General features: G+C 37.2%; 1 protein-coding gene across 1 annotated transcript in view; it reads right to left on the bottom strand.

Annotated features, from left to right (window-relative positions):
* Nucleotides 1-14,578: 14,578 nt before the first annotated feature.
* The window catches only part of CDH13 (cadherin 13), a 482,496-nt gene continuing 469,912 nt past the window's right edge, over nucleotides 14,579-27,162 (bottom strand). The window contains exon 14 of the mRNA XM_032195360.1: nucleotides 14,579-18,872. Within this exon, the coding sequence (XP_032051251.1) occupies nucleotides 18,865-18,872 (8 nt within the window). The 3' untranslated portion in view covers nucleotides 14,579-18,864. The remainder of the gene's footprint in view (nucleotides 18,873-27,162) is intronic.

The following is a 27,162-nucleotide window of genomic DNA, read 5'->3' as shown; positions in this document are numbered from 1 at the left end:
ATCTTTTTTATTTGCAGTTACTAGAGTTGTATTTAATCTGCAGGTAGTGAAAGTGGTCAAATGTGTTCAGTGACTAGCAGAAATAAGGCCTGCAACAAAAAGATAGAATACTGCGAGTCAGAAGGGGGAGGGGAAAATGCCTGTAATATTTTCCCCAAAGATTAATGAGAAATAGCTTTGCTGAGTTTTGACAAAAACATGGTATGTTATTTGGTTTCTTTGAACTTCTAGATAAATAAATAGATAGAGATGCCAAGGATAGCCAAAGGATCTAAAATTCAAAAGACAAGCTTTTAAATCTGAATGCAAACCATAACAGCAACATTTGAAACAGAGAAAACTCAGCAATGCAGATTAAACTGACAACCTCTCACCTTGCCACTCTCTTTGTGCAGGACCCTCGAGGTCTTTCTCAGTCCAACAAATTTCAGTGCATTCCCTGTTCACAGCATGTTCCACTTTAAGTCCTTCTGGGACTTGGTGCTCACTTCTTTCCATCACCTCTAAAGCTTAACTCTGCATCTGTTCCCTACCAACACCAACACACTTGTGTTGCAGGTTTCTTGTTTTCTGCCTGTTTTCCCACCTTATACTCCAGAATCTGCTTTTCCTTATTGATTTTTGCACTTTTGGTTGCTTTACAAGAAGTAACAACTCCTGTTCTTGCCCGAGGGTCTCACCTTGGCCTGGGTCAGGGAGATGTAAGCACAAAGCCTCCTCCCATCCTCCCCACTGCAACCTTCTTAGCAGAACAGAACATACAAAAAAAAAAAAAACAAACAGATGCCATCCATCTTATAAACATTTCATTTCTGAGTACATGCTTCCTCCTGCCCTCATGTTTTAGACCACTATGAAACAAGTACTTGGAATGTTGTTTGTTTTTTTTTAAATAGGAAGAAAAAAAAAAAAAAGGCCAAATTAACAACGACAAAAAATCCACTACTTATTGGTCAAAAAGCTACTGTTTATTAAAGGGTTTATATGGTGATAGTTCTGAACCTGATTTTAACTGTAAAAGTACTAAAGAATCACCACATACTGATTGCTAAAGAAGCCAATGAGTTTGCCCATTGCAATTCCAGGCAAGCAAAGAATATAGGTGTTAATCAAATTGGCAGTTGGTTTAGAAAACAGAGAAGACAATTAGATTTTCAGTTATGGCAGAATAAAAGCTGAGGACCCAGTAATGGGAACAAATATTTACTAAAGTAGGTGACAAGGTAACTCACCTCCTAAAGCTTGTCAGTGTTAGTGAGAACTGCAGACAGGCTGCAGAAACAAAACAGTAAGTATGTACTAACTTTGTGTGCCATTTTATTTTGATCCATCACAGACAGAAATTATTTTTCAAATGGTGTTTGTCCAGCCAATTTCACTACCTCTTCTCTTTTTAAAATCAAAGCACTCTAAGCAATATAACGTACTCTAGGGGGAAGAAAAAAAGAAAGGTAAAAAGAAAGAAAAAAATGGAAGAAAATAGGAGCATAATATCTTGATGATTTCTTAAGAGATCTCTTCTCACAATTATAGGTATCTTACAAAGGAAATTGATGTATCTTCCTTTCTTCTTTGCGTGTTCTTGGTACCACAAGCTGTGCACAGCATGCTTTCAATTAATTTAAACTAACTTTCCATCTGCTCCAACAAATGTAGGATTTGAGTGAAAGACAGTATGATGGAGTGACATGAAATACGCTAATAGCAAACGCTAATGTGAGAGCCGGTCTTCTGTGGAAAATGTAACACACAGTACACTCTTTTTAGTCCATATTAAAGACTCACTTTAGTGAAAAATGTTTATTGTTTTCAATATTTGCCTAATCAAGATGGGGAACTAAAGCTTTACTGAAGGAGACAGAGTTTTACATTTTACAGAGCATAGTAATTTGAAGAACAGGATGTATCAGATCGATTCCTTTTTAATTGCTACTTTCATCAAGCTTTGTTATGGAATTATTTCAAAGTGTTTCTACATTTAAAACAAAAGAACACAAAAATGCTGAATATGATTAGAGGTTGGAATGCTTTGTCTTTATTATCTGTTCAATCAGAATAGTATGTATTTTGTGAATATTTTGTTTTTCCCTGACAAATTAAAGTTCCAACATTTAAAAGATATTTAAATTAGAAAAGGCAAGCAAAATATACACAATGTCTACATTCAAGTAATGACACGGACTAAATTATAGTAACTATGTACAATAAAAACCTTTTACTATTGAATGTATGCACTTTACAGACATTACTGTAGTCCTTTTTTTTTTTTTTTTTTTTTTTCTTTTTGTATAAGTTAGGAACCTGACTAGTTCTGGCACCCACCTTTCAAGCAATAACCATTTAAAGCCATGTGGTAATTAAATTCTACCTGCAGCACAATTTTGTTCCCTATTGAACCCTTGAGAATAGGGCTATGGCCTTTTTACCAATTTAAATTAGCATGTGAATTTGCAAAGGAGAATTTATTTTGGATCCTGGTTCCTCCTCCCAGTATTTCTCACATTAAGTACTGTACTTTTTAACCCTGGTTTGTCCACTTTGATCAAATAGCCACAAAATTATAGACTTGGTGAGATGCACAGTGAAGCGTGGTGGCAGCATTAGTATGAACAACAGCAAGTGGGAGATAATGAGCTTATTCTTGGTAGTTATTACCTCAAAACCAATACCACTTGCACTTAAAAGTAGAGTTCCATAGAGGATAATTCTATGTAATTTTGTGCAGATCCCCAGGAAACAATGTCATATTTTCATGACAATTATGTGCCCGAGTTCAAACTTGCAGTAAAGGTACCTCTCAGCTGCTGCGGTCTGCAGCTGCCACCTCTTGCCAGGTTAAAATTCCTCAAGCACTGACAGTTTTCTTTAGAGCTGCCCTCAGTCTTGGCAAGGCTGTGCAAGAGCTGACTTGTGGGTGTCCTCAGAGCCTACCTACAGATCAAGCAGTGTAAAAGATACACAGTAGATGAAGGAAAGGGTCCCTCGAAGTGAGAAGTTAAGCACAGAATTTCTTTCCTTGGGAGAATATAAGCACCTAACATCTAATCTCTAGCAGGAGTGTGCCCTCCACACCAGTTTATGGCAATTTGGGGAGACACAGCCTGTTAGAGCTGTTCTATTCTGCAGAAAAGAGTTAAAGATTTCTCAGGGTGAGATGGTATATGAGCAGGAACTGTTTAATTTCCTTTAGATCCCTTTTGGTTTGCCACAAGCAGACCCAAATAAAGAGAAGTGTGTTTGTCAGCTACTTTTCTTTACTTTAGATGTATCAGTTGCTGCAAAGATGGAAGGATATGAGATGTGGAAGGTTCATAAGTCTTTTTTCTGACCAGATGAGACAGGTGAGGAATTGCAAACAGACATGCTTTTGGACATACAATAAAATCATTCTTCACTGATCTTTAGCAAAGTGTTATGTCTCCAAAAGCTTGTCCTTTTTCCTATACAATCTAAGAAAAAGTATTAACTTTCTCTATGGACCTTTCCTCCTTACTATTCTACAGGACAGTTATACACCTACAGCAGATAATGTCCTAGAGAATTTATATGTTCAGCCTGAAACCCTTGTCTGAGAAGTGATTAGACAAGCTTAATTAGAGCTGGCATGACAAAATATGTCAGTAAATCTGCACAATTCTGCCCAGAAAGGCATTTCCAAAGGGCTCTGACTGCTCTGTTAGTCATGCTCATTTTTCAGGTAGTATATACAGCAGTGTGTAATATTTAACCACCATTAAGTGTTTTTCCACTTGGGACTGTTTCATGCACAAGCCAACCATTTAATCAATCTCATTCATTGTTAGATTACAACTGGTGTGACTGAAAAAAAAGAGAGAGGAAAGGGGAAAATGAGATGTACTGTTAGAAAACACCATCTAAAAGTGACAGATTAAGCTATTTGAAATGAAGGCAGTGGTAAATAAGTTTGGGGGTGTTTTACTTTATGACTAAATTGGATCATTGACTGAAAAATAATCACTTGGTCCAACAAAGACATAACCTGGAAATGGGATAGAGGCAGAAGTCAACCCGGGGATGAGTAATAGGGTAAGAGATCAAGCATGCAGCAAGGCAGTGGTGATAATACAAGTTATTTAATGCAGGAAACAATGGCAACTAACAGTAATTAGCAGTAATGCAAACACATTTTCCCTTCATAAATTTGGTGTTGGTGTCAGTGTGACTTGCCTGAATGCAGATTCAGGGGAGAACATGGCACTAAAATGCTAACAAGAAACCAGGAAATAATTACTAGAGCATCACTTGTGAAGGGGGAAAAAAAAATCCACGAAGATTAGGAGAAGAAACATCAAAGAGGAATGTATCAGAAAAGATGTGCAGTCTATTGGTATATGTATTTCTAGGTCTTTCCAGTGGCCAGAAGAATAAAAACTCCTTATGTACTTAACTCTAGAGATCAAGTTGCATATTTTTAGCCTGTTGTTTCCAAATTGTGTTGATAGTCATTACTGAAGGGAAAAAGTCTGTCGTTAGATTAATTGCCCTCCCAAACAGAGTCTCTTACAAGATGAAAATCATGTCAGAAAAGTGTTTTTTTTCCTTTTTTTTTTTTTTTTTTCCCGGTATCTCATATGAACACTCATGCCTGTATACGCAATTGTTGTACCTATGGCCTAACATTAGCAGATCAGTACTCTTCTAGGTTATCCTAATGTTTTATAGCTGTAACAGTTCCCTGCTAAAAATTGTTCCAAGCTGTGATAGAAGAGGGTCTTCACTTAAGAGTTGTTTCAGCATTTCTTTCATTATTAAAAAATGTTATAGTTTTTGCAGGAGTAGGAGGATGCATCCTGATAAATAGCTCAGCTGCTATTTACAATTTTTTTTTGAATAAAATAATAGATATATTTATAACATAACCTACCTGTTTATGAGGTAAATTAGGATATATTATCTGGCTTTCCTGCTTATTTCTTAGAAGCTTGAGATAAACCATACATGCAACATATGTGAATACATATATAAGTATGTGTGTACTTCCCAATTGTTATCAGGGCTACCTGTATAATGTAAAAATATTTTCAGAGTCAGGTTATTCCATGCAGCATATGAGGGACAATCCAGTTATCAGGTACTCAATATTATTCATTCATGTACTGGCAAATTCTCTCTCACCTACTTGTCCTTAGCAATGCTTATTACATGAAATCATTCAGTGTCCCAGTCATGAAGGGTATGAAGGATAGGATTCAAGATTAAGTAAAGCTGTTTGTGACTAGAAAGACATGTAAATTTTGAGGCTTCTAGATTAAATTCAGAAGTTAAACTTGTCTAGTATAATCATAAAATGAAAATACACCATCCTACTGTCAAAGTAGTTAAATATTCAGGAGTAAGACTACGGTTAATGGGATATTAGTCATTAACCATTAATCAGAGACAGTTTAGATCAGGCTGGAAGAAATCAAACTATAAATGAGCTCTGAAAAAGCCAGATAAGTTTGGATGACAAAGCTATCAAGTGGACAGGAAGAAAAAAAAACTACTCTGGAGCCAGGGAAGACCTGTACCCATGACAGACCCGTGGACTATAATGAATGAACAAGTCTCTGGCTGATTGATTTACTCAGATGTTAATGAACAGTTTGCTATCAGACAGGTCCACTGTCTCAGTACACCACTGGTCTCCTGGGAGTCATTCATTGACGGGCTTTGGTCTGCCCACGTGGCAGCAAGCTGCAGAGGCTGCTGTATTTCACTGTAATTCTTCCTCCTGTTCAAGAATGCCCTCTTAAAGAGCTTCTTACGGGCAGGTACACTGCCCTGCAGGATGGTTACAGGGGATACGCAAATGTAGTGAAGGTATACATGAAAGTGGTTAAGTCACGGACCTCCTGTTAGCTCCTGGTGAGTTCATGAAAATTCTCCAGAATTGGAAAAAAGAATTGTTCTGCATTTAAGCAATCCAGACACTGTATTCCTTCAGAGCTCCGGTATTGTACAGATGAGTAAGAGCTGTCTTTTTTTTTTTTTTTTTTTTTTTAAAAGCCTGCACATCATTCCTGTGCCGCTGACTGAATATAGATGTGGTTTAATTTTATAGTAGGCTACTGGTAATACACATTTCTTTATAATGTGGGAATTGATTTAAAACATATAAGACTTTTTGAAATACTTCCTGACATAAAGTTTTAGCTTCCCAGTCTGAAAATGTGGACTATAATTATTAAATGTTTAAGGTACTCCACTGTTACGAGAAATACTTTTGAGTACTATTTACCATTTCTTTTGTTGTAATTTTGTAACAGTTTCCATTATAAAAAAATCAAATCTTTTGTATGTGATTTAAATAATTTAGAGGTAAATATTAAGGTTAAATACCTGGTTTACATAAGGCATGTCACCTGAATTTATAGTCAAGTAAACCATAATTGCAATAAATATATTTTTTTTCCCATATAATATTTTTAAACACTGTTTTTGGTATACTCCAATTCGTATTATTATCATTTTTGTCTTGGTTTCTGAAGACTGGTATTAAATTAGTAAACAGGCTTTCAAGGCTCATGGTAGGTCTTAGATAAGGTGCAAAAACAATGCTAAAATATGCAGTGATAATTGAATGTCAATTTAAGAACATGTTCCCCCTTGAACAGGTGCCTGTTGTTTCCTGTGAACTTGAGGTTATTGTTAATACACTGTTAACAGGATCCCAGGAGTTTCCATGCAGTTCATTTCACACTTGGACGTTGCAATATTTGCAACAATTCACAGAGTTCAGAAATGTCCAGGAGACTGGCAGGGACAGCCAAGCAAAATGCTAATAAGGAAAACAGAACAGAAGCTGGAGCCAGGTTTGACTGTTGCCAGACATCATCGGCACTACACAATGTTGACATGAAAAAAAAAAGAGTTCTTTCATCTCCTATAGCCATAAACCAATGGGGATTTTATTTATTTATTAACAGAGAAATAACAGAATGAAATGGAAGGGAGAGCTTGAAAGAAGCTCATTGTGTTAGGCCAGTGACATCTCTCTCAAATGAATGAGTATTTGTGAATGGGTTTTGCTTCATAACACAGCTATATAACACAATGATCTAACAGTCAGATCAGTGTTTGTCATCCTGCAGAGTAATTTACAGCTCTACAAACTGGGAGGAAAATACTAGAGATTCAAAGGCAATCTGATTTATGGTCATATGCTTTGGTGTAAATGCAGCAGTTGTATAAATGACATATAGGATATAAAGCAGTAGTATGTCAGCCAATTGGATTTCCAAGATCTCAGGTCATTGAAACATCAGATCTTAAAAAAGTCTTAGACTTAGGATTTTCTTCTGCTTCAAACAGTAAAGTCATGTGATATAATGACTGACCAACCTGCAAAAGACAGGAATCTGAGTAGTCAGAGTTACGATGTTCCCATCAAGATAAATAACAAGACAAAGATTTCTAGGCAAATGGCTTGGGGGCACCATCATCATCATCAAACTTTTGTTTGGCTTTTAATCCAAAGCTCATCCTAGCTTTTGGTATACAACAACAATTTTTAGCACATTTCTGGAGCAGGACCCTTTGCTTTTAACTGTTTTTATGATGCTATTATAATCAAAAGTGAGTGGCAAGTTTTCAGTCTTGACTCATGTGACATTCTACTTCTAAACAGGTTAATTTCTGGACTGAGTTTAAAAATAAATAAAAAAAATGTTAGCAGGCTCCTTGAATTGCATTTCCTTAGAGAATCAGCATACTTCTTTCATCTCAATTACAAGAAAGACAGCCAGATACATTTCATAAAAGTCTGTTCTATAACTGGTAAATGTCTTCTGACTCACAAGAAATTGGACAGCTCGTAAGAATTGTTCTTGAATCAGCAGCCTTTGCTAAGAACAAACTAACAGGGATCTCCCATAGGGAAAAGATACTACATGACTGAGGTGCTAAACATGCTGAGAATCTTATATTATACTTTCTAGTCCTAAGTTGTTTCAAATGTATTTGTGTAAAGAAAAGATGCGGAGAGCCAAGAGTGGGTCTTCTCAGGAGAAGTGACAGCTGAATGTATTGTGGGGATAAGTAATATCTAAATCTAGTCCCTTTTTTAAATTATTATTTTAAGATTTTTTTCCAGATTTTGTAAAGATCTGTATTAGATTTTTTTTCCAGACTTCCTTTGAAACTATAAACAAAACAACGACAACAAAGAAACAATAGAGCCCTCAGCAAAACCTAAATGTAGCAGAAATTCCATCTTCTGGGCTAATGAAGATGACTAGTACAAGCCCATGCTGCCTACAGTCCCCACTTCCACCCCTTTAAAGATATTTGAATCACCCAATTCCCATATTAATTAGTCTGTAGTACAGTTTAATTGCATTGTACTTTTTTTTTTTTTTTCCCAACGAACTGAGCTTTTAATGAGTACTCACTGTTTAATAACAAATTAAAAAAATAGATTATTCTTTTGTGGGAGAGAGTAATGAAATACATCACTTTAAATATTTGTATATATATAGACACGCATTTATATCAGCTTCATTTGGACATTACAGTTATTCCGTTTATGTATCTATCTTTGTTGTAAGTGAGCTACACCTTTGCTAAATAATGGCATTTAAATGTACCTACTGTCTTCCTCTCTCTTCCTCAGTCTAAGCAGGGCAACAGAGGAGGACAAGCTGCAGCAAGAGAATTCTTATTTAAAATTGTTCCATGAAGAAAGTATGTCTTGGATTATATCCACTCAACCCCGGAAGACAGAGCTGCATACGACACACATTTTCATTAGCTTCAGGTACTCAGTGCTCATTTGCTGAAGAACAAAGTACACAGTGCCAAGGAACAGAAATTGAGAGAGCATGAAAGAACTGCAGCCCACAAGTTGTGTAAATGATGAAGACAACTGCAATTAAAAGTAAGTTTATCATGGACCTGATAAAAGAGTAAGCCCTGATAGGCCTTTAATAAGGTGCCAGGAAAGTGCATCAGTACAAGGGTGGTGACTGGATGTCAGAGGCACAGGACCCAGATGAAAGAACTGTCTTCAGAGAGTGAGAAGGGGGGGGGCGGGGGGGAATAAAACAAAACAAAAAAAAAAACAAACTTCCAGTAACGCTGTTGTTTCATATGCTGACGGTCTGTTTGTCTTGTACAAATGCTGACTGGCAACCCAGTGATATGCTGGGCCCGACATGTCCGTCAGGATTAATAACAGGTTTAATGTCTGGCAGGTGTCCTGGGCAGAGTCTGACAACTGCTTGGCAGCCACGCGGCCGTGGGGCTACCTGACCTTTCCAGCCCTGTGCCTGAGTGGCTGAGGCTGTGGTCCCTGCCCCAGGCAGGGTTCAGCTCTCAAGCCAGTGCCCATGTGAGGTACTGGCACAAGGTGCCTCTGCATCTTGGCTCTTTGGTCACTGTGCTGAGGTGGCTGCGCTTGCCAGGAGGCTGAGTCTCCAGTTGGCTCTGACACCAGCATGGTTTTGAACTGTGCCCTCTGACTATTTCTGTGTTTCTACCTTTACATTGCAGTTCTGTCCCTACCGCCAAAAACAGAGTGAGAAGAGGGCGCTTTGTGGTCTTGTGGAAGTAAAAACAGAAGAGAATGCAGCTTGATGAGTACACACAGGTCAAAATGCCACCGTCACCTCTGCCAGCACAATGGTGAGCAGCTGCACTGAGCCCTCGGCAGGGCTGAGTGTGCAGGGTTTTTTAGTCAGCTCAAAGAAAGGATTGCTCTCTAGAGCTGCTATTGTTTAAATTTCTCTGTGCAGCATCCAAAAGTGAGACATTTTCAAATGGATTAATGCATTTTTTACCATTAGTAACAATGGCAAAACTTGCCAGGTACCATGGCTAAGCTTTCTAGCACTGGTCTAGTTCTTACATGATGGAGCTAATAGCCACAGCTTGAACATGTGCACCAGGAAGTCTAAATCTTTCCTCTAAACTTACTGTCTAAAGGAAAAAGGTTTATTGTAGTTACTGCAATATATCATTTCTACTTTGTTTTATTGTTGGACTCTGTCACATTCACTATCATCCTATTATGAAATAAGTATTTTGATCTTGTTCTTTTTGTTTTTGGCAATCCAGTGTATGACAGGCTGAATATCTGTTAATTGGGGCACCTGCTCTCTAGAGGTTTTGCTGGTTTTGTTCGATATGAAGGATGATGACAGTTAAGTTACCTTGGAGATATAGGGAACATTTCAGTGTATATTAGCTTTGGACAACTTAAAAAAAAAAAAAAAAAAAAAAAAGTTTACAATTACGTAATTATTTTATGTGTTGGGGAGTTTCAGCTCTCAGTGTTCTAGCTGTTTAGCACTGCCAGTGAACTAGGTGGTTCAAATCCCACCAAAAACTAACTCCCTTGGTACCAGCCAAGTCAATAATACATGCTGTAACCCCAAGGCAGGTTATAATCCCTGTTTTATGGCTACTTGGAAGGTGTTTACTGCAGCTGATCAAATAGCACAAAGAATGAGACACAGCTGTTGTTATGTTTTATTTATTTATTTGTGTACAAAGAAGCACTGTTTGATTTGCTGTCATTTCCAAATGCAGGCTAGACTTATTATCTTGCCACTGTCCCTAGCAGATCAATTACAGCAAGTGTAGAGTTGGCAAGATAACTAGAATGGCAAAATTAGCCCCATATAAAATTTGTTCCCTGGTGGCTCCTGGCATGAAGCAAGATAACCAGTGTAAACAACAATGGCTGTATCTATAAAAGTTAAAATTTTAAAAACCTGTTAGTGACATGAAGATTTAATCCAGTCTGTAAGCATAGTCTACTTATGGTTCGTTATCCTTCTGTTAAAGTATGTCTTCAGTTTGGAAAGACAATACAGTGAGAGGTGTTTGTTTTTTCATATGTACCCCAAGAGAAGCTGCTTATGAGTATCCTGGTCCCAGGTCAATTATTCCAGTATTGTAACTGAAGAACACTTTGCAAACAATTTGTTAAATGTAAGAGTCCAGATACAGTTTTTCATTCTGAATTTTCAGCATGCCTGCAGTAAACAAGTACTGTAAATACTTTCACTTTTCAAATTTGGATGGTAAGTCATAAAAAAGTACATCCAGCTACAGTGATGATAGTGAGTATCCCACAATTAAAACACTAACCAGAAAATGAGTCATGAGTTATAAAATATAAAATAATGTTGAAATGTACTGGACTACAGTGACTTACATGCTGTTGTAACTGCAGGAGCAGCGAAGGTCATCAAGCACCAGGAGGTGGCTGAGTAGAGTCTGGCCAGAGGCGTGGCAGTTGAGGAAGAGCATCCCGGTAGTTTTACAGCAGGAACAATGACCCTTGCTTTGTTTCTGCAGGTAAGAAGGTTGTACTGAATCCAGAAGAGGCTGTTCTGATTTACTATTGCAGGCAAAAAAATGTAACTGGATTGAACTGTGCAAAGTTAGCAAGTAACAGTAAGACTGCAATCCAGAAGGTGTGCTGTTAGATGAGGCATAAGGTCAAAAGGGCAATGGAAAACTTCTACCTGACTAAAAACCTTCAGCATTTTCTCTCTCTGTTACTATTTCCTTACTTATGATTTAACTTTATAGTGTTTCAAATGACCCTTTTAAGATAAAAGGCACAGCATTAGTTGAGGACAATGATCTCAACTGACACCAAAGAAGGTGACACTCTTTAGCCATGGCTTTCAGGTAATGACCTTTTGCTCAATTACACTGCAAGTGTCATATACACTGTTTCATCCTCTACTTATTACGGACCACATAAAAAGCCCCCTTTAGATTCAAAGCCTGATAAACGTTAGGCAATAGGCAAAGATACAAAGCAGAAGCCCGTGGAGGTGGATCTCAGGGAAAGCAAACTGCTGTGGCTTGTACTCAAATGTTTCCTTCTAGCACTGCCCTTCCTCCCCTGTGTCCTCTATTCTCAAATGTAGTAAAACCCTTTTTCAGGGATATTCTATCTTTATGCTTCTCTGTCACTTTAGGTAACTTTCTAGAAAAACATTAAAAAAAAAAAAAAAAATCAACTCACATGATTTTCAGAAATCCAACAATCTCAGGCTATGTGCAGGAAAAATAATTTCCTGGCAAAAAGGCAATACTGTCATAGTGCTATGATGCAAATTCCCTGCAATATTTTAATTCTGCCTAGCTTTAAGTTCTTTATTCTGGCCTTGGTTCTGGTCTACTATTTATTACGTCACCTGCTGGAAACTTTTGCAATGACTGGGAGCAGCTGGCAGCACAGGAAAAAGCACACAAAGCACCCAGCTTCCTTACCTCTCATAAATAGAGATTGGACAAAAAAGAAAATAGCATCTTATAAACCTTGAGTCCTGCTATTAGGAATGCATGTTAAAGGGACAAACTTCATCAATAAAGCCTGAAGTTCTTGGTACAGAACATTAGAGCAGTGCAAACTTCTGGGGACAACCTGTCCTAGAGCAGCACAGGCTTGAAGGACATATGGGCACTAAATGTTGGACTAAGACTTTATGAGTCAGGGCAGCAAGCAGACCACATCTGCATTCATATCTGCATGATGATACTGCCACGGCACTTAAGCAGGGGGAGGGAGCATATCAGACATGACTACAGACTATGGCAATACTCACTGTTAAATGCCATCGTGTCATCAGCCATGACAGCAGTGAGTACTACTGAATGACAGCAATGCCATCCTTTCTGTAGCTTGCCAATGCGGTTCTTGCCAACTGATATTTGTTCAGCATGTTTCAGTGTTACTATGTGCACTTTTCTGGATATCTCTTCTACGTAAGCTGAAATGATGGTAGTAGGTGGGGAAGGTGAACAGGTGAAGCAGAAAGGAGGTGCAACAAAAATCCATTAAAGCTTCTGCACACAATTCAGACTAGGGACATCTGACCTGGATTTCACTCAGTGTGACTCTTTGTAATGAAAGTGTGGCTTCAGATCGCAAAGCATTACTGTTAGCTGAATAGATGCTGAATAATCTACTACTGCTTTCTTGTATGGTCAAACTTCAATTACATCTGTGACCTCCAGATTTTCACTCTATAAACATGGCATGATGATGATGGAGGCCACAATTCATCTCTTTTGCTTAGAGCAATGTAGGAGCTTCTTGTATTTAGCTCAGGCTACTCCAGTGCTTTGACAGTCACATGGTCGTTTTGTAGTCCTCCTTTCCTGCTATACTGCATCAGCAAGGTCTACGCCCAGACAAAAGTTAAAAGCCCATACATCCTTTATTTGAGCATTTCACAAATAAATTACAAGTTTCTTTGCAACCACGTCAGAAATCAAAACGTTTATTTACACCTCAGAAACAGCAAGCAATTCAGCAACTAGGGCCCAAAGGAACAATTAACTGGAAAAGTAGCTGAATTATTATTATTATTTTTAATCAAACAAAATATTTTCTCCTTGTTTGAGCTTTAAAAAAAAAAAAAAAAAAGAAAAAAAAACAAAAAAGAAAGGAAAGGAACTCATAAAAACATCTTGTTGATAACAGAGAGAGATAGAGAGATTGTTATGGGGCAAATATGTTTTTACAGGCGGTGTCTGTTTGAAATGGCAGTAACAACACAGCTTGTTTGTACTGAATTCACAATCAGTTCACCAGACTTGCTCTTGCTCTACAGTCCCGGGTGGTGTGTATGCATGTACATACACATAGTCTATCTTTACATTAATTTCTACCCCCAAATGATCAAATACAGCCACTTATTGATGCAGAGAAGGAGTGTAATGGTCAAAGGGTTAATGAAACTTTCCTAAATATTTGTCCTGTCAAAAGCAGAGAAATGCAGAATTCTGGCTCTAAACCCTTCCCTTTCCACTTTTGATGACCAGCTGATATGTAGACAAGAAAAAAGAAAAAAAAAATTTAAAAAAAGAGAGTTGGTAAATAATTATAGATATCTTCAAATGATATAAATTTTATTAAGAGGGGACAGCTACAGGTAGCATAAATACAACATGAGAGTTGGAATAAGCCTGGATTTCAGTGTGTGGAGTTTGTTGGTTTTTTGTAATCACTCTGGTTTGGCATACATGTACGTAACACAAGCTTTCTCTTAACTCATCTGTGAATCATTGGATTAATTGCTTATTCCAAGTCCCCATGTTGTATTAGTCTCCATCTGCATATAGTATATATATATATATATTTATATATGTATGTGTATATCTCTATATATCTACATATATACACACACATAGCAATTGTGCAACTAATAACTTTCCACGGAGAGTGGATGAGTGTATCCATTTCATTTGGAAAAATATAAACCAACTAGCATATCTTGATGTGAAAACAGTGTAGTCAATGGGTTATATGGTTTACACAGTTAAATAGTCAGCTATATCTGCTTTAAAGAGAATAGCTGTTATAACTACTACTGAAATACTTTGCTTGTTAACTCTAAATATTATAGATCAGAGTTAATAGAAAATTATTTTTATTTTAGTTATTTCTCATTTTGTCACCATTGGCCAGCATATCTCTCAGACAACTGAGTCTCTAGAGATGCAACAAAGGAAAGATAGGATCAGAGTTTTGTCCTAGACTTGCTGTTCTCAAGCTGACATGACTCTGTTTAACATGATTAATCATGTTGTTTTTTTTGTTGTTTGTTTGTTTTTTTTTAACTTTAATTATATGAGTAATTATTAAACCCATTCAGAAAGAAACTTGGCTTTTAGATAAGGTGTAAAATTATTTGTGTACAAAATTCTGCTGTGTCTCAAATGGCTAAGTGCACTATTGAGACAAAACCCAGCATTTTTCTCAGTGTTTCAGCAAGAAGTCTTGCAAAGGAAAGATCAATGATGTGAAAGTTGTTACTATAACATCTTTCCTTTTCTAGTGACAAAACATTTAACATAGGTTCCTATGAACTGATTGTAAGTCCACAATTTAATAAATGAGGATTGTATTACAGTGATACCTAACTTAAATGGCTACACGAGAGACCAGGACAAATTACTTGACTACAGGCCACAGCCACTTCAAATAAAGGTTAAACCAAATTATGCTGGGTTCCTTAGAGACATGTTAAAGTGGTTGGTGAAGGAAGTGAGTCATCTGTGCTTTACTGTTCACAGCAGACCAGTAAAAACAATATGCGGAGAGGTTTAAATTAAAAATTTCATCTAAATACAACTAACTGAAGCTCAAACAAGACTATTAATGGCGTTGCTCTTTAATTTACACCAGTGTAAGTAAGATGAGAATGGGGCTCAGAAAGTGTATTAGCCAGTGTTCCGCTCTTACCTAATTTTCCTTGCTAACCAGTAGGAAATTTTAGCTGGCTTCCCTTTGTTTTAATCTTCAGACCTGCAGTTACTGAACAAAATGTACATTAATAAATGCACATATGCATATCGTGAGCACAAGCATGAGGTGTACAGACAGAGTTCAATTAGCAAGTACACCACAAATGACACCTTCACCTTGCTAATGAACTCCTCTTGCTGATTGTTATACCCACTTTGTGTTTTAACAGCAGATACTCTTTTAAATTGAAATGGTTTTTGCACAAGACATGATGTTTCAAAACCAAAAATATTAAGTTCACTGCCTTTCTGACACCAGACAGCATTGTATGTCTGCAAACATAGGCTGGAATAAAAATTGTAGTGACCAAAATAGCTAGGGAGAAATCAGCGTTGTATTATAAAAACAGCAAGCTTGGCTGAACACGTTAAACATAATTAACTAAAAAGAAAAAACAAAAACACCAACTAATTTTGCAACCTCTCTGCTTTTTCACGATAGTGTGAGAAACTAAAAAAAAGTGTTACTTTTCCTTTGTTTCAGGTAATGAATAGCATTTTTGAGCTTATTTTCAGGTAAGAAAATTCAGATTCTCATGCGGTTCCTCATTTGTATAATGCCACAGAATGCGACACAGTCACTTGTTAAAGTGTTGGTTCTCAGGTACGGTGGAGAAACATTAACATGGCAGCTTCATCTTCTCTTTGAGTGCTTAGGTAGTCCAGTGATTAGCTCAGTCGGAGGCCTAAAGAGATACACAGTGAAGGCTGGGTGACTTTAATTTGGTTGGAGTGATAAAGTGATAATGGTGATTAAAGCCTTTGACGCATCTTGACTCAGCATTTCAGCCATTGTACTGACTTCTCTACATGTCAAAAGGTTGCAGTATTATCTGAGAAGAAAGATTTATTGTCCTTGGGCACAAATTAGTAGAAAGAGTCTATCCATTGTTAGTGCAGTTCCAGGTAGAAGAATTTTTTCTTTCTTCCTGGTTTTGGATGTCCTTGGGATGATCCACCAAATGCTGTGTGAACCTTGGTGTAAATTAGAAAAGGGTAGCTTTATGTGGTACTTGATAAAAATGACACAAATGGCAATGGGTGTCTCTTCCAGAGGTGGGTTTTGCTTGATAGAAACAGGAAGAAAGCAAGTAGAAAAAGAGTATTCTGGGGGGAGGATATTATCATTTCTTTTATTCAAGATAGAGTTTTCATAGATAAAAGCGGAGAGTGCAGTTCGTCTTTGGGTGCGCTTGGATGAAGTCACTAAATATGTATCCTGAAGATCCAGTAGTGTTAGGCAGTTGTTGATTTATTTTTTTTTCCTTTTGAAAACATTGCCTTTTTTTTTTTTTTTTTTTTTTTTTATAAGACATGACTGCTGATGATAAAGCAGCAGCACATGATTTTTACAAGGCATGGGCAGAGAAAGAGAACTAGAAGCATGCCCATGTTAATGTTTGAGACCAGGCACTTCCCTTTTAAATGCCTGCAGCTGCATAACAGCCCACTCCTGAAGTTCCTTGCTCAACAGAAACACCCACTAACCTCAAAGCACCGCTGTGGAAAGCGAAACATCGAGAGCGTGCTGCAAGAGAAACAAGGTCAGTGGGAGATTTCACTTGGCTAGGACTGCAGGAGTTAAGCTGGAAGAGAAAAACAGGTTCTTGTTTGAAGGCAGCTTGTATCTTATCAATAAATTTACAATGATAGGGAAACTCACGGCACAAACTAATTTTTCCTCTGTTGCCATTGTTATTACTCCTTTTGAATAGAAACAAAACAAAAATCTGTTGTCATATTTGGTACAATACAGGAAGTCAGAGAAAAGCTATTGTACAGCAATTTTTAACCACCAACACACATTTAATATCTAGTGTAGCATTATGGAAAACTAAATGTATGTTTGGAGTTTTTAATGTTTCCAAAAAGCTTTACTATTGAAACATATATGTGATGTGGAAGATATGCTCATAATCTCACTGTAGTAAAGACAACATACAGTATGACTCATAAGTACTGTAAAAATGCTAACTAAAGAATGCAGCTGCAAAGTTCTATTGCATAAGGAAGCTTTCTTGTTTAAACTTTAAATAAGCAAGTTTATTAAAATATTCTAAGACACTTACCTTACCCTAGTTACTGGCAAGCTCTAATAAAAGCCACAGTCTGTCACTAGTATACTTGTTGTGTTAAATTTATAAAAATTTGGTGTGAGCTTTGATGGATCATTTACAATTTATCGACAAGATGATCATCTTGATACAGTTAGTTTTTTTCTTTTTTCTTTTTTTTCAGCCTTACATGCTCACAGAATATAAAAGGATTCATATTCCTGTGTAACGAACACCCTTTTTTCCCATGTCTGCAAACAAGTGTGGTAAGTTTATGCACACAAAGAAATGCTCTTGTTACTCTTAACTGGAAACTGTGTGTACATGTGTATGTATGTATATATATATATATATTCAAAACTATATATATATGTGAATATATTTATATAATAGGGTATCTGTTTTCCTCCTTGCGCATGTATGTGTGATGACAGCTGCGCAGAGGCTGAGAGAGAGACCAGTGCTTCTGAGAAATACCTTGCTTATGCTGTTCTGATCAGCTTCTCATGCAGACATCTACTGACTTAACTGTGTCTGCAGAACTGACAAAAGACTTAAATTTTGTAAATTGCCCCAGCAAATAATTATCTGCAGGAACATAAAGGAAACTGACTTTACCCCCTTTAAAATCAGGCCCAGCATGTCCCACTGCTGTCGATAGCAACCCACACGGAGCCAGTCGCAGCTGACTACTCCCCACTGTCTCACAAATCCGAGCTCGTCTCACCTCCTGGCACTGCTCCCGCTGCAAGGGGAGTCTAAGAGCTGTGTTCCTGGGTGATCTTAAATTTCAAAAGGGGCATAAGGAAAGAAGTCCAGATCAGAAACGAGCCAGGAGGACTTGCATTTCCTGTTTGCTGAACCTGAGGTACAAGAAGTGCTGCTGCAGAGCCTTGGGCCTGCTTAATTTGGTGTCAACAAAGAAGCTCTTTTAGTGATATGCTTGCAATAGGCTCTCTCCTTCTGGCTACACCATAAACAGCAAATACAGTAGGTTTAGCCATACAGAATAGTTACAATTCATCTGTGGCTGTATTATTCTGCTTTGTCACTTGCACAGTCCAGATGAATATTTTATAAAAGCTAAACCAGTCCTATAACTCTTCTCTCCATATAAATATATATATATATATACATACACTCATACATATACAAATACTAACCCACAGACAAAATATTTTCTGAACAGTTGAATAGCAACAAGTCAACAGTTAGAAAAAAAATGGAGTCAATCTGTTTTCTGCTCCCCGAAGGTCAAGTTTAGATGTCATGGTCTTTTAACATTCAGTGAAAAGTCACATAAACCTTGCATCTTGCAAGAGGAGTCCATTAATAAATGGAAGTTAGGGTAGAGGCTGTCAAACACCAATGTATAGTTGGACAGATTGTGAGGTTGCAAATTAAACAGAATCTGGAGCAACTGAGGCCTAGTAGTGAAGAACAGTAACTGTAAACTGCAGTCTTCAGATCTGACGTTTTCTTTTTTCTTGTTGCCACGGCAACGTGGTAGGACAGCTTCAAATGTCAGGAGTTCTTACAGACCTAAATGATGGGAAATGGGTATGATTATTACTATGCAGATCACAGTACCTTTTACCTTGCCCTCCCCCTCCCCCCCAAATTACTTATTGAGTAGATGCACATTCATCAGTAATTCGCTATGAATTATCCAGGTTTAGAAACAATTATTTGTGAACACAGAAATCTCCAGGAGGAAATCCCAAAATGTCACTTGGAGCATTCAGAGACCTTTGCAGTGCATTTCAGAAAGATGTAGAGTGGAGGCCTGAACATAAATCTTGAGTCAGGACCTAATTCAGGACCCATCTGACACCTTGTTCAGTTATGTTGGTGCAAAAGTGCAAGTAAAATGCCAGTAAGCCTCCCTTGCGTGTGCACACTGACTAGTAAAGAGCAAACAAACAATATACTTTTTAAGAATAACATTCTAATTTGTGAATATACCAGGGACTAAAAGAGCTGACATAGTTTATTAACGTTGCTACAGAAATGCAAATCTTATCTTTGTTGCCTAACCTTTTGATTTATTTATTTATTTTAAGCGAAGGTAGCACAACTTGAATGATTTTTCCTGTTTTAGATGGGTACCCTGATAATACGAAGCTAGTAAACAAGCTTAGGAAAAAAAAAAAAAAAAAAGAAAGAAAGATTAAGGGCTAATCTATCAGTTGTAGATAATGGGTTTCTTTCCTCCAATTTCACTTGGCATCAATAGGACAGTACTGAGTTGTGAATATTTGGCTTTGCAATAGAGTCATAGAATCATTTAGGTTGGAAAAGCTCTCTAAGATCATCAAGTCCAACCATTAAATAAAAAACATATAAGAATGATATTAACAAAACACATAGCTAAGGTCATCTGGACGTCAGTTTAGAGCTTGCTTGTGGGCTGATGCTGGTCTGGCCCCTCTCAAATGAATTCAATTTCTGACCTTACAGTATTGGTTTACTGGTTGTACTGGATTTGGCTGGGATGGACTTCACTTTCTTCTTAGAGGCTTTTATGGTGGTATGCTTTGGATTTTTGATCAAAAGAGAGTTCATAACAAAGCAACGTTTTAGTTACTGAACAGTATTTGCATGGTGTGAAGGCCTTCTCTGTTTCTCATGCTGCCCTGCCAGCTAGTATACTAGAGTGCACAAGAAGTTGGTAGGAACACAGCCAGCACAGATGACCCCAACTGACCACAGGGATATTCCATACGCTATGCCATCACGTTTCTCAATAAAAGCTGGTGGAAAGATGGGGAGAAGGATATCCAGTGTTATGACCTTTGCCCTCCCAGGTAACCATTATGTGTGCTAAGTCCTGCTTTCCTGGAAATGGCTGATAGGAAGGAATATCAGGAATATCTATATAGGATATATATATTCCTATTTATCAGGAATATATAGGAAGGGATAGCAGGAATATCTGCCTGCTGATAGGAAGCAGTGAATGAATTTGCTTTGCTTGTGCTCACAGCTTTTGCTTTACCTGTTGAACTCTCATCATCTCAACCCATGATTTTTCTAGCTTTTACCCTTCTCAGTCTCTTCCGTGTCTCACTGGGGCAGCAATGAGTGAGCAGCTGTGTGGTGCTGAGCTGCCCACTGTGATTAACTCACAACAGTGTAGCAATGGCCTTATGGAGATGCAGGGCTCTGTAACCTGGGCCAAGGTGACTGTGGCATCAAAACACACAGCTGCTATCAAGCATGCACATGAAAACTGACACAAAGGCAGGAAATGTTTGTCTAATGTATATTGCATTTGTACCCTTAAATGATTAAGTATATAATTCTGTTACTATTACAGACACCTACAGAAGAAGCAGTAACATCACGGTCATTAATAGACGTTAGGCTGTGCTCTTTATTTGTTTTTAATTATCTGCTTTTCCTTCAAGGCAACTCAAATTTAATATAATTATTGATAAGGCTGTTTTTACTTTATCTGCTTTTTTCTTGTTATTATTTTGGTATTATTTTAACTGGCTTCAATATTAAATTCCTCCAGCTAGGGGCCTGTCCATATGGGCTGTACAGCAAGACAGACACCTGGATAGCACGCCACAGCCTGCCCTTCCCCTGCAGCATGGCCTCAGTTCTGTTAAACAAAGGTCAGTAAAGCAAATTAAACAAGTATGAGAATCCATAGAGGGAACTGATGGATGGGGCTCACTGAAGTGAGAAGTGCCACTGAGATTTCCAAATAAGATAAAATCTGGAATTGCTTGGGATTGGGATTTTTAGCATGCATTTTAAAGAAAAAGTCTGACCACAAAATTAGGCTCTAGGCTTCTATAGGAATTTTGTAAGCATGACTGCCAGAGTTTGGATATGTTTGGATTAAGGACTGGCTGGGACTAAATTCTCATAAACAACTTGATCTCCTGGGATAGTGAAAAGCAAAAGTTTGGGAGTTTGATTTCACAAACTATCTGAAAAAAATGTATTTCCAAGTCACAATGAAGTTTATTATCATTTAAGGGCATTTGTTCAAGCCTGACTCCAAGTAAATAATACTAGCTTTTGAATCAGCAATGCTCCTCTGAGTCTTTTGGAGGTCCCTGGAGGTCTCCTTGCTGGGGACAGGCACTGGTATGTGATGAATGAACAGCACCTCTTACACTGAATTGCTGTATAATCCATAGGCTGAAACTTTAGAGCAATCTGTCAGCACAAAATTTATAAATATCACACAAATTCAAGCAGCTAGTGACTGCTTCACCAACAGCTTGTAAATAAAGGGCAATATATGTTGATTTATGTGCAGACCTGAAGAAAAGCTTGTATATTTTACATCATATTGACAGATGCAATGAATGTTACTACCTTATCACGCACCTTGCCTTTCCTGAGTAAACTATATATTAAAACTAGTTAGGTCAGCTTTAACTATGAATATGTTTGTTTGTTTGTTTGTTTGTTTGTTTGTTTTACAGTACTAGTTGAAGGCTAGCTTTTCTCACAAATGTAAGCATGCTTTTGATTTTCCCTGCCTGTTTCCCCACTTGCCTCTCCAAACACCGCCCCAGTTCCCTTCTCCTTTTCATCCTGAAGCACTGCAGTTCCTGCTTTGACTTTCCTTCTACTGAAATCACTTATCAAACTCATCATCTGACCTGTCAGCTCTCTTTGACACATTCTATCACATGCCTGGAAATCTGATGCTTCCCTCAGCTCCTGTGACTACATCTTCCTGTCATTTTCCTATGAGGTCTGTAATCACTTTTCCTGCACGTCTTTGTCTTATTCTTTACATTCCAGGTTTCTGGGGAAATTTTGTTTTCCCCACTTCAATTTCTTCCCTTTCTCTGTGCTACCATTCATACACGTTCACCGATTGCTTCAGGGCTGGCAGTTCAGAGATCTTACTCTTCCTACCTGTTTTTCCATTTAGGCTACAATGTTGACCTCTACCTTTTCAATGTTTAGCAGAGAGCTCTTCACAGCTAAAAACTGAGCTCTTAAATCTTTCCCCTAAAGCACTCCCTTCCAGTTATTCTTTTGATTGCTCTGGACAACACTATCATCTTATTCAAACTTAAAAAGTGAGACAAAATGGAGAACATTTTTGTCACAGAATCTTCTTTCTAGGTCTGTGTATTTAGGTTGCATCTTAATCTAGAGGATTCTTTCACACATCATCCCAAATGGCTGTTTCTAGCCATTCAAACAGCTAAATATCCTGCCCAGGCACTCCTCAGCAGGTTTGTAACATGTTTTCACAGCCCTTGTCAAAATCAAGATACTATAGTTCATATCCTGACAGTCTTTTGCTGTACAGAGTATTTTCCTACTCTGCCACTTCAACAACACCTCTGTTACTGTGACTCCTTCATTGCTTCTTCCCTAATGCGTGTCTTTTCATGGATCATCCCCACATGACCACCTTTTCGTATTCATACACTATGACACCAACTTTCATTGACATGTTTTCAAAGAAACCTTTTGGGCTTTCTTTTTTTTTTTTTTTTTTTTTTTTTTTTTTTTTTTTTTTTTTCCCCCAGGCTTTCTTGTGTAATAGGAGTAGCTCCCTGCAAGCATCTGTAAAAAGCTTTCTCCTTAGCATGTGTTTCTTCTGACAGATCTACAAGAATCTTGACATTTAGCAATGGGTGATAAGACTACTATGAATCCAGCTCAGCCATTTCACCAGCCTTAATTAAAGTTGTGTTAAAATAATTTGTTCTAAACGTTGATTGGAGGAATAGTACATATCCTTTGCTTCTGACTTTTAAAACAGCTCCAATATTCAAAATTAGGGGGCTATAAAAGTTATGTAGCTAACCAACTTCAGTACTTCCAGTAAGACTATTCAAGACCAAATCTGTTTTGGTTCTTTCTATTGCAAACAATGGTGAATTTTATATATATATATATATATATATATATATATATATATATATATATATATATATATATATTTATTTATTTTTTTTTTTTTTGCTTGCATCCAATGGTGAAGTTAGACTAACTTTTAGTTTCTGTGGTTAATGTCAAAGTTTGTCGATAAAAATTTACTTTCTAAAAATATTCTGATATAATCTTATAAGGTGCGTTATTGGACATGCATTCTGGCTAGTAATGCCCTTAAAACAAAATCCACAGAAATCAGAAATGACCAAAGTATTGTGCAGAAACCTTAATGATGAATATAAGCAGAGCTATAGAAATCACAGAACTGCTCTAGTATATATTCTCTGCAGATCTGATCAAGTATTGTATTTAAAATGTCTTTATTTTCCCAGCTGGATTGCTCTTGTGCATTATTGTTTTCTATAGAGGAATTGTAGTTTTCTTGTTTGCTTTTCTTTCTTTCTTCTGCCAACAAGGACCAAATGAAAGTTCCAGAAATACACACAGACTGCCAAAGTGTTAGGGCATTCTCATCTCTAAACAACCAACCTAAAGATGACAGGCTCCAAGTGTTTATCCACTGACTTTAATTTTGTTTTGTTTTGACACATTTTCATGCATTTTATATTTACAGTTTGTGTTCAGCAACAGGTTCTTACTATTTAAGGAATATTGTGAGTATAAAATGTGCAAATGCATGCAAGAACATTTGCTGACCCATGCTGACTAGTTCTTTTAGGAACCTAATGTCCTGGTAAGCCTGTACCTGGCAGGTTTAGATCTGTACATTAATTACCATTATGCATAGTAATTATTTTATATTTGTAGTAAAATATAGATTTGTAAAAATCATCACTATATTTTAGCTCATCTCAGCACTCAATTATTGCACAGTGTGTGTTAAAACCATGTTTTAAATGAGATTTTCTGTCTACCTACTACAAGTAGGTAGGTTAATGGCTTGCTAGGTTGGACATGATGATCCATGATTCCAACTGTTTTGCTGTATACAGCTGCAGGTATGAAAGCCACAAAGGTGATGTGTACATCGTTGTTCTTTTATTGCCAATAGCCACCTCTCACCCCTTCCATTTAGAGTATCTGGGGAATGCACAAGCAGCATAAAGCTAGCATAACTATATAGAACTTATTTTCTCCAGAACTCACTCTCAGCGCAGTCTCCAATGTGATCATTGCCATTTTTAATCTCACAGGTCTCTGCTCTAGCTCTTCTATTCCTGAGAGAAATGTTCAGCCACGTTCCTTTTAAGATAGCAGTCAAATATGAGGTAAGTGAACTTTACAGCATTGTTCTTATGTGCTTGCTGTCTGAATTGTTACTATTATGGTTAATTTGTCTCAGATAAGAATTCAGGGCTTGTTATTGTAAATGGATGATGTTGGTTGGCATTAGTACTTTGGAGGATGATTTTTGCTTTTGTTGGTCAAGAAAATGAAAACTGGATGTGTTTATCTGGATGGAGTGTAATAATGCTATAGGAATATAGGTCTAAGTATGCAGTTTAGGGTAGGGAGATTCATAATGTAGTTACCTAAGATGGAACAAAATCCCCCTTCTACTCCCACTAAAGTTGATTGGAAAGTCAAAAGGTTTGAAGTAGGTAGCAGAAGACTCTACAGGACTGATATCTGAATCATCATCTAGGTATCATGGTTTCAGACACTGAATTGCTTCAAAAAAGGAGCAAGCCGCCTAATAAAGACAGTGTCTATAATATCGATTTCTTCAATGACTGCAGCCACCTGTCTACTTCACACTAATTTAATGTTTATTCCCTACTCTGATTCATATGATAAAAGACAATGGAGAAAAAAAATGCACATAACTCTTTAAAACCATGAATGCATAATGATATTAGAAAAAAAAAGACAGCCTTTAGCATGTAACCTTGTTTACCATGGCTCAGGATCTGGAGAGCTCATGGTCCATCAGAACCCTCCTAATCAGCCAGTAAACAACCTCATTTGCCAAATTACTTCTACTTAGCTCAGAAAATTATTTGTGATTTCCAGACACTTTACCTTTCTGCATTGTAGCCTTAGCTTTCTCTGAACATGTTTGTAAATTAGTGACCCATACCCCTGCTTATTTTAAAGAAACAGAAACAACTTGATTAATCCAAAGCCTTTGAAAGATGTGTACCTTATGAGACCAGACAAGCTCCCTTCTTTCCCCACCGTTACAGATCCTGTGTCTTAAATGGCAGTTTAAACCTTATAAAAATTAAAGGCATTTAGGTTTCATGCTGACCCTCTGTACAGGAGTGAACTTTACCCAAGATGTATTCATCCTGTAATTCTCATTTAACATAGTGGAGAGAGTTAACACAGTTGAAGTCTGGAGTTCAACTCAGGCATGCTCCATTTCCTTAGATTTCCTTTAATTACCCTCTCATCAGAAATATTACATTAATCTCTGCATAATTTAAGGTCTCCATTACATCATGGACTTTATCAAAACCTCGGTAATGTTAAAGGAGTAATGGGAAAATGGAAGAAGAGATCAGAACCATGTTTTTGATTAGACAGTTAATCAACATTCAGATACCTTTTTCCTGGCTTTAGCATCTATAAAAGAGCATTAATTGGATACACAGTTATTAATATAGCCTTCTTGTAGAACTTGCTTAGAAAAATTTAAATTGTTTTTATGTACATCACTGGTTGATTTGTTGTGGGTTGTTTTAAACACCAGAAGTGTCATAGTGTTTGCACCACTTGCCTATAAAGTATATCTTGTACATTTCTGTAAAAATAGTAATTTAATAACTATGTTATACATATATATATATATATATATACACGCTTTTTAGATAATAACTGTGTATGTTCACCTGTAACCTCTTCAGTGGTCCAATGCACTGGCTATGTTTTGGGTTGTGTGCCAAATTTTAGTGGTCACTAGTTTTGACTGTCCTGGAATTGTCTTCTGAAGGAAGAAGGGAATCTTTTCATTGCAACTCTCACTGAATTTGAAAGGCTGAAACAGCTGTCTCCAGACAGATAACACACAACCTTATTCCAGCAGCTAAGAAATCAATTTTTAGTATCAGGAGTAGCAGTAGGTATGCTTGTGGCTAGAGCAAATGCATGAACTCATTGAACAGTAATAACATTGTAAAAAAGGTTTATAAAGAAGAGAGAAGTAAGTGAATTTATCCTTAAAATTTGCAGCTTATAACATCACATAAATGGGAAACAAATTATATATGAGGAGATGATTCCAAAATTCTTAATGCTAGGAAAAACACAGTATGCGTTAGTACTGTGTGTGTGAAATGAGTGTCTTATAATTCTACTCAAAGCTCCAGTAGGCACTCATATATCAATGTCAATATTTAACTTCGGGAGCTAAAATGTCGGCATGTGCTAAGCAATTGGCCAAAATTGGCAAGACTGGGGAGAAACATGCCAATCCAAACTAATCAGCTTGCACAGGGGAATAGGTTGCTCAGGCTGAAGTCGTTTTCAAAGGGTATCTGTTTGACACCAGCAGATGATATTTCCGAGTCTCTCGCACACTGCTAACTCATTTATTATAAAACTATACTGGCAGATCTGGAACAGTGCTGATATACACCAACGCACTCTTCTAACTTCTTGCACTGGCCTTGCTCACTGCTGAATCCTTGTTTCTGCTTCTCCTACTTGTCTTGTACCTACATATACACACCCTATTGGGCTGTTCTTGTGATGTGCAAAATGTACATGCATGTAGGTAATACTAAGACAAAAGTTCAGCAACTAAAAGACTTTGAAATTCAGAAGCATATATTACCCAGTGCAGTGCTATGTTTATGTAATACAATTCATATTTACATGTACTACAGATTTGACATATCTTACTGGGGGTGATGTAATTTCTCTGGTAAAGCAGCTAATAGTGTAGATATTTTATTTTATATTTGACATTGTTACAGATTTTAGTTGATACTTTGCCAGAGTA

The sequence above is a fragment of the Aythya fuligula genome, chromosome 12, assembly GCF_009819795.1.
Source record: "Aythya fuligula isolate bAytFul2 chromosome 12, bAytFul2.pri, whole genome shotgun sequence".
Classification (NCBI taxonomy): Eukaryota; Metazoa; Chordata; class Aves; order Anseriformes; family Anatidae; genus Aythya; species Aythya fuligula.
The sequence above is the reverse complement of the archived record's forward strand: the minus strand, read 5'-3'. Positions and strand labels throughout refer to the sequence as shown.